We start from the raw sequence: 12,230 nt of genomic DNA on the forward strand, positions 1-12,230 counted from the left end.
GAAGTTCCCTTTACTACCCAACACCTCTTTCCATATATAATCACTCCTACAAATTTGATAATACAGCCTTTCAAATCTTTTCTATGTATGTATATACATACATCTAATATAGAAATACATCTTTGTTTTGTTTTGATTTGGCATTATGCTGTATGGATTTTGGGGGTTGCTTTTTTCACTTACTACATCCTGGAGAGCTATCTTTCTTAGTAAACAGGAATCCTCTCATTCTTCTAAATGATTCTATATTATTCTAAGGAATAACTGTACTATAACCTATTTCAACATTTCTTTGATTTGACCATGTGTATGTTCTAAAGCTATTATGTGTAAGACAAAAAGAAGAAAAAGCAGTATGAGGCCAAATACAGATCAAATTATTTGCCATGCTTATCTCTGCATGCTTTTCTGAATTTTTCGGTTTGAGCATTACTTTTTATATTAGAGAAAACCTGTTATATTAAAAATAATAAAAATAATTTTAAAGTATTATGATTTTAAGAATGTATCACATTACATCTAAAAAAATGATATTTTTAGAGATGCCTGGGTGGCTCAGTCAGTTAAAGCATCCAACTCTTGATTTCAGCTCAGGTCATGATCTCACAGTTCGTGAGTTCAAGCCCCACGTTGGGCTCTGCGCTGATGGCATGTGTCCTGCTTGGGATTTTCTCTATTTCTCTCTCTCTCTCTCTCTCTCTCTCTCTCTCTCTTCCCCTCCCCAGCTTGTGCTCTCTTTTAAGATAAAGAAATAAACTTAAAAAAAAAAAAGAAACGGTATTTTTATATTACAGCTGTCACTTAATGTTGTATTGGCTAAAGTAACTGTTTTCTCTACTCAAAGAGAGTATACAAGTAACTCTCTACTCAAAGAGAAATATAAGTATTTCACCTTGTGTAAGTATAGTAGTAACTCTATTAACCTATGTAATGAATAACCAATGCTTGGGAAAAAATCAAAATGAATCATTTATGCAATGTCTTTGGGTGAGTATCATCTTTTTTTATGTTTATTTATTTATTTTGAGAGAGAAAAGAGAGCACAAGTGGGGGAGGGGAAGCAAGAGAGGGAGAGACAGAGAGAATCCCAAGCAGGCTCTGCAATGTCAACATGGAGCCCAAGGTCCTGAACCATGAGATCATGACCCAAGCCTAAACCAAGAGTTGGACACCCAACCAACTGAGCCACCCAGGCACCCCTCAACTAACAATCCTTTTATTTTAAAGTTTATTTATTTTATTTTTAGAGAGAGAGAAAGAGCACACGAGTCAGGGAGGGGCAGAGAGAGGGAGATAGACTCCACGCTGTCAGCCCGGAGCCTGACTCAGGGCTAGAACTCAAGAAATGTGAGATCATGACCTGAGCTGAAATCAAGAGGTGGATGCTTAACTGAGCCACTTAGGCATCCCTCAACTAACAATCTTTAACCATACTTTGCCCAGAATCCTAAGGTTCTTCTGGGGACACCTGTGAATCTTTACAAAACAGAATGTGGCATCAGTGGGCACATCTGTGTTTCTATTCTAATGTTTCCAAGTTCTACTTTAACACGGTTTGAGTTATTTGTATTCAAAATGCAGTCATGAAAAGTGCTTTATAATGTCAAATTATTTGTGCCATTTGAAATCCACAATGATGATAAAACAGTTAAAATAGAACATCAAAAATTTAAAATTTCTCATACATCAAAATAAACAACTCATCATCTGCATGTGTGGTTTTGCCAAGATATCAAGATTCAACAAAACCCACACCTAGAAGTATCAGAGTAAAACTGCAAAACACCAAAGATGATGTGAAAATATTAAAGTAATTAGAGAAAAAATTAAAGATTACAGAGGAAAAATAATTAGACTGACAGTTAAATTCTAAAAAGCAACGGAAACCAAAAGGTAAAAGAATGCGATCTTCAAAGTCCTGTAAGAAAATGGGTGTCACTCTAGAATTCTACACCTTGAAAAAATATCTTTCAAGAGAGGAGTTGAAATGACATATTCAGATGAACATAAACTGAGAGGGCATGCCACTAGCAGACCCCTCACTAAAGAAAAATCTGACGAATCTACCTCAGACAGAAGAAAATTACTCTCAAACGAAAGATCTGAGATACTAAAAAGGAATAATAAAGAACATTTTCAATATGCTGATGAGTCTCAACAAATACTGACTATATGAATAATAATAATAGCTAATAGGGTTCCTGTAAAAGATGTAACTAATTAAAATATACAACAGTAACCACATGAATTTGAAGGGAGTAAGTGGGTATTCTAAGTTCCTTTTACTGTCTTAGTACAGAATAGATACTGATCAATTTCAGACTTCCATTATGTTAAGAAAGCATGTTAAAATTTCTAGAGTATTCAAAGAACAGAAAATATAATGTAGAACTTCCAAACAAGGGGGGAAATAGAATAAGAAAAAATGCCCAAAATAGGACAAGAATGGAAAGAAAACATAAAAAAGGCAGGAAAGTAAAAAGCTCAAAATAAGGTTCCATAATGAAAACCAAATATATCTGTAATCACAATAAATATACATAGATTAAAAGCTCCAGTTAAAAGACAGACTGGCTGACGAGCCAAAAAATCAAAATCCACCTATTTGAAATAAATGTATCTTTTTAGATAAGAATAGATAAATGTTGAACATTGGAGAGAGAACAAGAACACCAACCAAACAAAAGCTGGTGTAACTACATTAATACAAGATAAAGCAGACTTTGAAGTATTAAAAAAAGAATAACCATAAAGAGGGTTACTACTGAAGGTTCAACTGACCAGGAAGTTGTAACAGTTCAAAATTTGTACACACCTGATAATGTAGCCACAAAACAGATAAAGCATAAAGTAAACACTTAGAAGAACTATACAGAAAAATGGACTCATAATCATAACGGACCCTCCAGGGGAAAAAACCATTCGAATAAAAGCAAACTTCTCATCAGAAACCTTGGAAGCCAGAAGGAAGTTGTACTACATTCTTTAAGTACTGAAAGAAAAGAGCTGTCAACCTAGAACTCTATATCCAGCAACTATCCTTCAGGAATGAAGGGGAAATAAATACATTCTTGGATGATGGAAAGCTAAGAATTTGTTGCTAGCTGACCTACCCTAAAAGAATGACTAAAAGAAGTTCTCTAAACAGAAAGGAAATTATTAAAAAAAAAAAGGAATCTGAAGATCAGGAAGAACTGAAATGTCAAAACTGTGGGTAAATACAATACTTTCCTTCTCCTGAGTTTTTAAATTATGTTCAATGGTTTAACAAAAGTCTTACCACTGTCCAATGCCATTCTCGATGAATGTAGAGGAAATACTTAAGATTATATGATGAATAGGGGAGGGTAAAGGAATATAAACTGAGGTAAGGTTTCTAAAATTCACTTTAGTGAAATGTCTAGTGGGGTAAAGGACAGAGGAGGCAGATCTCACAAAGTATCTGTGAAACCACATTTTTTAAAAAACACTTTGCATCTCCTATTTACACAGCTTTCTAAGTCTGGCTTTGCAAAGTAGCCTAGTAACCATGTTTTTAAGACCACTAATGAGCTCTTCTCTTCTCAGTGCCCTAAATTGATTTCTATCTTCCACTCACCCTTTATTTTTGTGTTTCTCAAACGGTGGGCCTCAAACCAAGTGCAATTGAAACACCTGAATCCCACTCCGGACCTACTGATTCAGAACCCCTGGGTATGAGCTTCAGAACATCAGCCTTTGTTTTTGTTTTTTTTTTTTTAATGTTTATTTATTTTTGAGACATAGAGAGACAGAGTGCAAGTGGGGGAGGGGCAGAGAGAGAGGGAGACACAGAATCTGAAACAGGCTCCAGGCTCTGAGCTGTCAGCACAGAGCCCGATGCGGGACTCGAACCCACAAACCGTGAGATCATGACCTGAGCCAAAGTTGGGCGCTTAACCGACTGAGCCACCCAGGTGCCCCCAGAGCATCAGCCTTTGAATGAGCTCCCCCTACCAGGTGATTCAAGTATGAGAATTGTCTTAAATATTTACTCACAAGGTTCTGTCCTTAATCCTCTTCTACCTGTTACACATGCACAATTAAAACCACACCCAGGGTGCCTGGGTGACTGTTGGTTAAGTGTCCAACTTCGGCTCAGGTCATGATCTCACGGTTTGTGGGTTCGAGTTCTGAGTTGGGCTCCATGCTGACAGTATGGAGCCTGCTTGGGATTCTCTCTCCCCCTCTCTTTGTCCCTCCCCTACTCACACTTTCTTGCTCTCTCAAAATAGATAAATAAAAAAAAACAACACCCAAAACTTCCCCCCTTACTGCTATTAATTGGATGTGTAGCTGCCTACCTCCACTCCCGGCCACTGCCAGTACCTATAATCCCACCTGATACAGAGTATTTATTTGAATGAGCATGATGACTCTCAAACCTGCTTTGTCAATTAAGACCTATCTCTTTCAGGCTCCATACCTGCATTCGCTGCTATCCAATGTCCTAAAGTTACTCTGAATTAGTTAGGATTAAGTTCAGCTAACGATAACAGAAAAACTTAAAAGAATATTGGTTTATACAACACAGAAGTTTATTTCTCTCAAATAACAGTAAGAAGGGGCACCTGGGTGGCTCAGTTGGTTGGTTAAGCGTCAGACTACAGCTCAGGTCATGATCTCACAGCTCGTGGGTTCAAGCCCCGTATCGGGCTCCATGCTGACAGCTCAGAGCCTGGAGCCTGCTTCAGATCCTGTATCTCCCTCTCTCTCTGCCCCTCCCCTGCTCATGCTCTCACTCTCTCAAAAATAAATAAACACTAAAAAATTTGTAAAAATAAATAAATAAATAAAATAATAGTCTGGAAGAGGCCAGTATGAAAATTCTGCTCCACAAAATTCTCAGGGACTCTGGCTCCTTTCTGCTTTCCACTCCACTATGCCTAGAATATGGTCCCATTTCATGGTTCAAGATGGAACTCCACCCAAAACAAGCACATTCCTAGCAGCAGGATAGAAGCAGGAAGATAGAATAGAGAAAGGTACATTGATCTCTAATACACTTCTTGGAAGTAGAACATATGACCTGTACTTTTATCTCATTGACCAGGACTTAGTCTCACGGTCATATATAACTGCTAGGGAGGCTGTAACTATAGTCTTCACGTTAGGTAGCTGAATTGCGTTACTAAGAAAAAAAGGGAAACCAGAGGGTGGAAGACTAACTACAGCATTCTTGGCCACACATTCCAAAGTTACCATGTCCCAAACTGAACTCCCTAGTTTTCAGGATATACTGTGCAATTTTATACCTTTGTGATCTGTCTACCCTACCTTTATCTCCTTTCTTTATCTCCTTGCCTTTATCTCCTGGCAAACTCCTTCTCTTAATATTCACATCATGTATCTTTCTGTGAAGCTTTCCTTCACCCAACCACCTTTCCCTCCAGCCTAAACAGACTGGATGTCTTTGGGTCACTTTTGTATCTAGCATACAATTCTACTTTTGCATTGTTAATTCTAATATTTTTTTAAAGTCTATCCCTCCATTCATCTGTCTTCCACTAGAAGGTAAACTCCTTGAGGGCAGAGACTGCCTCAGCATCATATACATACAGATCTACAGCATACTACATTTCACAAAAATCAGCCATTAATATCTGCTTCCTAGAATTATGGCAGCATGGAACTGGTAAAATAAGTACCTAATAAAACGGACACTATGGTATGTATTATTGTAATATAATGGGATGTGTTAAGAGTCCCAAATCATAGAAGATTCTAACAGCAGTTACAAGAATATGGCTCTATGCTTTTATCTAGCCATTGCTCTTTTCTGGCACACATTACTTACTAATTTTCTACACTCATCTTTCTTTTTTTATGGTACAAATAAATTCTAGTTGGATAAATTTTATGTTTACATTTGATTCTATTAATTTTATATTTAACTTAGATAGATGATTAGGTGCTTTGCTTAGATCCCACTTATATCTCAGCAGTTATTCCATCACAGAAGACCAGTTTAGGCATCTCTAAGCCCTTGGGAGAGTGACTGAGGAGCCTCAATATTTTGATGATTTTTCTCTGAAAGAAAACATCTAGATGATCATAGTATTCAACTTAGGAAGCACAGCATTACAACTGATAAACACCTGACTATGATAACGTATTAATTTATGATGGCTTCCATAGCATAAAATTTTCATTGATTGGGAGATTTTACTTAAGACTATCAAAGTACTGGGGTGCCTGGGGGGCTCAGTCAGTAAAGCCTCTGACTTCGGCTCAGGTCATAATCTCACAGCTTGTGGGTTTGAGCCCTGCGTCGGGATCTATGCTGACAGCTCAGAGCCTGGAGCCTGCTTCGGATTCTGTGTCGCCCGCACTCTCTGCCTCTCCCCTGTTTGCACTCTGTTTCTCTCTCTCAAAAATAAATAAACATTAAAAACTTTTAATTAAAAAAAGACTATCAAAGTATCAACTTGACTTGCAAAAATTGACCTAAAGTGTACAAAACATATATATAACAGTTAAGCCTAACCTTTTAAAAACTATCTTTGAGGGGTGCCTGGGTGGCTCAGGCGGTTAAGCATCTGACTTCAGCTCAGGTCATGATCTCGTGGCCTGTGGGTTTGAGCCCTGGGTCAGGCTCTGTGCTGACAGCTCAGAGCCTGGTGCCTGCTTCAGATTCTTTGTCTTCCTCTCTCTCTGCCCCTTCCCTGTTCTCTCTTTCTCTCTCAAAAATAAACATTAAAAAAAAAAATTTTAATAAAAAAATGAAAATGGTCTGAGATATAAATAGTGGAATACTATGTGTAATTTTAAATTGAAATATCAACTACAAAGGTAGCTAAGCACCCCAAAATGGCTACAGTAACTAGGCTTCAATGGTCCAAGTGTGACTTGTAGTTTGTCCACATTCTCCAATGTGGATTGTCAATTCAGATTATGATGCTGAGTTGGCCCTCAAGAAATGTAATTATTACCTTCTTCTACCTGTAGTTCTCAAGCCTAGACAGGGCCCTCACTATTCTGTCTGCTGCTCCAGTTGAGCATGAAGCCCTAACCTCAATGCCAATAGCAGTTATATCTAACTTCAATAAAATTTAAAAAATACATAGTTACTTATTATCTTACCTTGAGTTCCTGGTGGTTGTAATACATCTCCTGTCAGGCGACACCACCCAACTGGGAAAATATCTCGACAATCGTACTTGCACCAATAATCAAAAGCTCCACTCCAGCCATCAAATGTGATGTAAATTTCATCTCCTTTGACATCTCCAATCGTTGCAGGGCAGATCATATAAGGGTTCTTTTTATCTATGGCCTCAAGCTTCATTCCCACTTTGAAATTATTTAGAGGTGGCTTTGGTGGTTCCTACCAAAACATTAAAAAAAAGTTTTTGTTAAGATGCAATAAGAAGAATTTGCTCAATTGTATTCTTACAACCCTTATCAACCAAAAATTAAACTCCATGAAAACAGTTGTCAGAGATCTCTGTGAAACTCTGCTCTACAACATCTTACTTACTCTGAAGCAGAACCAAGAACATGGAAGGAAACAAACCCAAACTGATAGTAATTCATTTATTCATTTAAGAAATAGGTGTTATATACTAGGTACCAGAAATTTAGGATTCGCTGGTGAACAAAAAATATCAAAGATCCCTACTCTGGTGGAACTTACCTTCTAGTGGTTGTGGTAGTAGTGATCAGGGTGCAGGTGAGGGAAAAAGAGAGAAGAAACCAACAAGAAATTTTAAATGAGGGAATCAAACAAACCCAATTAATGTGTAAATTACAGGGTATGTTGAAAGTTGGTAAGTCCAAAGAAAAACGGGTGCCTGGATGGCTCAGTCAGTTAAAAGCCCAACTCTTGGTGTTGGCTTAGGTCATGATCTCATGGTTCATGAGTTCAAGCCCCACACTGGGCTCCATGTGGATGGTGCGGAGCCTGCTTGGGATTCTCTCTCCCTCTCTCTCTGCCCCTCCCCTGCTCTCTCTCTCTCTCAAAATAAATAAACTTAAAAAAAAAAAAAACGAAAAGGAATAGCACCAGACAACATACAAAAATTAAAAAGCCTCCAAGTTTTATTGCAGACACAAGAACATGAAAGTCATATAGCTTGGGGTCATTTATGATATCCAATCCAGAAACCAATATTTAAAAATTTTTTTAACGTTTATTTACTTTTGAGACAGAGAGAGACAGAGCATGAACAGGGGATGGTCAGAGAGAGGGAGACACAGAATCTGAAACAGGCTCCAGGCTCTGAGCGTCAGCACAGAGCCTGACGCGGGGCTCGAACTCACAGACCGCGAGATCATGACCCAAGCCGAAGTCGGCCGCTTAACTGACTGAGCCACCCAGGCACCCCCAGAAACCAATATTTAAAAAAGCATACTTTAGTTACCAAAATTTAAAGCATGCAAATGCTAACAGGATTCTTAGAAAGCCTAAGTGCAATGTTAAAAGCAACAGCTTTTCTTTCAATTTGGTTTTTATCACAGTAAATAAATAGCACCATCATCAACCCAGTTGCTCAAGCCAGAAGCCTGGAAAAAGCCCTAGACCAGGGGTTATCAGTCCAACTGAACTTCAAAATCACTTGGGACCCCACAGCCAGGATTTTGATTTAATTTGTCTGGGGTGGGGCCCAGGCATTAGCACATACTAATTCCCCAGGTGATCCTAATGTGCATCCAAGGCTGAGAACCACCAGGCCAGATGCATAATATTCCCCTTAACACTCACATTCAAAGACTACAACCTGCCAATTCTATCACCTAGATCTCTAGAATCCTGTAACAACATGAAAAGTTAGCCCTCAATTGTTCAGTATATGCCAAGCATGTTTTAATTCTCACAACCCTATAAAGTCAATGCAATTATTATTCCCATTTTATAGATGATGAAATTGATGCATGATTGCCTAAGAATACACCATAAATATGAGATCAGGAGCTGGATCTTAAACATAGGCAGACAACTCCTTGGAACATCCTACCACATCATCTGCCTGGACAACTCCAACTGATCTACTTCAAAGCCCAGCTCTTCTGGTCTCCTTAAGGCTTCCCTGGCCAACTCCTGCCCACTCCTAAGCCCCCTCAAAGAAGATGCTCTTGCCTTCAACTGCTAAACTACCCTTGAAACGTGTTCACTCCTCTGAGACCAAGGGATTCTCAAAAGCAGATACATCTTATTCATATTGCTATTTCCAGCAGAGTACTCAACAAGATTTTAAAAAAATGAATTAACCAAGTAATCACCTGAAGAACAGTAAACAAGCTTTCAAGTAATTCAAGTAATTCTTTCACCAAGATATAATTTAAACACGTATCTGGTAGGTTGATTTCTTTTTTAAATGCCCCCTTTAAACCCATCTCATCGTCCTGTGCTTTTCCAGTGATATCCTTTATACCTCTGAAGTCTTGTAAGTTCCTTAATTATTAGCCTTCAAAGTCCTTTTAATTACATAATCTTAACTTGATTCTTAAAAACCACCCTAAAGTCAGCAGGGCAAAAGTTAGCTTGGTCAAAGATCAAAGGTATTTGATAAATAAGTTGCTGGTAAATAAGAAGCAAAGTTACATACTACCACTTCATGAAGGGGCTAAAGGTCAGCTAACTGTTATTACATATGGAAGGAAAAGAGGGAGGTGGATTTAACAAAGGATAACTTTGGCAGTTTATAAATTTGTCCTACATATTCACAGAATGGAGAAAACATTCAAAGCACACAGAAGTTTCTTAGGCCCTTATACTGTCAAATAACCAAATAACAATAAGACTTTCTGTAGCAAAGCAAACTAAGTTCAAATGACAATATACATTTTCTGCTACAAAACAGAAGACAGGAATGAGCAGAGAAACAGAATTTTAAGATTCAAATGTATAATTTAAAAAGATATCCCAAATGTGACAGTATGTCATCAATGCCACTATGAACTGACAAGTAACAAAAACCAGACAATTGATAATGGACAAAATGCAATTTATTCTCCGAAGATTTTTACACTGTTTATTAATTCTTCTAAATTTCACGAATATTCTATCAAAGTTACTTACATATGTATAGCCATACAAATAAACAGAGCTCTGGAAGAAAACAAGTATTTATTTTCTTAAAAAATCAAAGGGACTACTCTTTTTCATAAATAAATGAGAGGGTTTTATCTCAAAACAAGCTACCTCCAGATTTAGATAACTGGCAAAATAGTACCCTCTGCTGTCCACAAAAGGTAATAATATAAAGTTGCTTTATGTTTATATGTTTTAATTTTTTTTTAAGTTTATGTATTTTGGGGTGGGGGCAGACAGAAAGAGAAGGAGAAAGAGAATCCCAAGCAGGCTCTGAACTGTCAGCATGAGCCTAGTGCAGGGCTCAAATTCACAAATTGTGAGATGACATGAGCCAAAATCAAGAATCAGAAGCTTGACTGAGCTACCCAGGTGCCCCTTAAATGTTTTTAAAGAATATGGTTTGTCATCATCAGTTCCTGAATGACTTCCTAAACACAAAGATATAATTTGTAGGGGGACCTGGCTGGCTTGGTTGGTACAACATGTGACTCTTAATCTCGGGGTTGTGAGTTCAAGACCCACCTTGGGCACAGAGCTTATTAAAAAAAAAAAAAAAAAAAGATATAATTTACGAAAGCAATAGCTAAAATAAACAAGGACCCATTCTTTTTTACTGTGAGAAAAAAAAATGATTCTTTCCTAGAAGGTGACTAGTAAAGAATATTCTTTTAATCTCTCTCCTATCTTTCCTTGCCTATCTACCTACAATACACTTCTCCTTAAAGGCTATTTCTTTTCATATCCCACAGACTCTAAGGCCTCCCTTTTCCTTAGCATGTACAACTATCAAACATAATATATACTTTATTTTGTATGGTTTATTATCCATCTCCCCAGCTAGAAGGCAAGCCCCATAAGGACAGTTTTTTTACTGTCTTATTTATAGCTGTATTCCCAGAGTCTACCTCTGACCACAAACTCCTATCCTTAACTTCTACTTCCTTACTTTTAATCAACTACTTCTTTGACCTCATCAAAAATTCTAGTCCTTTAAACTTCATTTATTGATTCACAAATATTTACTAAGTGCCTACTAAATGTCAGACACTAATGAAGGCTCCAGATATACATTAAGTGGCAAAATAGACAAAAATCCCATCCTTGTGGTGCTCACCTGCTAGTAAAGAGAAAGACGAGAAACAACAATACAAGCAAAATATACTCTATGTTAGAAATGTTAAGCGCAGGGTGCCTGGGTGGCTCAGTCAGTTAAGCATCTGACTCTTGGTTTCAGCTCAGGTCATGATCTCCCGGTTTCATGAGTTCAAGCCCCAAGTGCCGAGTGGCGTGAGCACAGAGCCTGCTTGGAATTCTCTCTCTCCCTTTCTCTCTGCCCCTCCTCCACTTGCGCTGTCTCTGTCTCTCTCTCTCTCTCTCTCTCTCTCTCAAAATAAATAAATAAATAATTTTTTAAAAAAAAGAAATGATAAGTGCTATTCAATAAAAGGAAGTATATAGCAGAGTGAGATCCAGAGAAAAATGTAAGGGGGGTTTTGTGCAAAACTTTAAATAGGGTAATCAGAACAAACTTCAAATGGAAGGGGACAAGTGAGCAGAACCCTAAAAGTGATTATTAACCACAGTTACCCACAGGAAGAGTACTCCAGACAAAGAACAGCCAGGGCCAAGGCCCTAAAGCAGGAGAGTCCATAAGAAATCCATAAGATTTCGCTCATGTGGAATTTAAGAAACAAAACAAACGAACAAAGAAAAAAAAAAGACAAACAGAAAAACAGACTCTTAGAGAACTGGTAGTTGCCAGAGGGGAGATGGGTGGGGAGAGGGGTTAAACAGATAAAGGGGATTAAGAATACATTTATTTTGGGGCACCTGGGTGGCTCAGTTGATTAAGCATCTGACTCTGGATTTCAGCTCAGGTCATGATCTCACTGTGAGCTCAAGCCCTGCATCTGGCTCTGTGCTGACAGTGAGAAGCCTGCTTGGAATTCTCTTTCTCTCTTCCTTCCTCCCTCCCTCCTTCTCTGCCCTTCCCCTACTTGTGCCTATTCTCTCCCTCTCTTTCAAAAAAATAAACTTTTTATTTACTTACTTTTGAGAGACAGTGGGAGTGAGCGAGGGGTAGAGAGAGAGAGAGAAAGAGTCCCATGAGGTGCAAAGAGAGAGGGAGAGTGCAGAGCCTGGAACAGGGTTTGAGCTCACCCAGAGTGGGGTTTAA

At 38.2% G+C, this 12,230-nt stretch overlaps 1 protein-coding gene across 8 annotated transcripts in view; it reads right to left on the reverse strand.

Moving 5' to 3' along the window:
* The window catches only part of SCML2 (Scm polycomb group protein like 2), a 101,286-nt gene that overhangs the window by 49,896 nt on the left and 39,160 nt on the right, over positions 1–12,230 (reverse strand). For all 8 annotated transcript variants that reach the window (XM_043569743.1, XM_043569745.1, XM_043569740.1 and 5 more), the window contains exon 7: positions 7,102–7,345. In XM_043569743.1, the coding sequence (XP_043425678.1) occupies positions 7,102–7,345 (244 nt within the window). The remainder of the gene's footprint in view (positions 1–7,101; positions 7,346–12,230) is intronic.

The sequence above is a fragment of the Prionailurus bengalensis genome, chromosome X, assembly GCF_016509475.1.
Source record: "Prionailurus bengalensis isolate Pbe53 chromosome X, Fcat_Pben_1.1_paternal_pri, whole genome shotgun sequence".
NCBI lineage: Eukaryota > Metazoa > Chordata > Mammalia > Carnivora > Felidae > Prionailurus > Prionailurus bengalensis.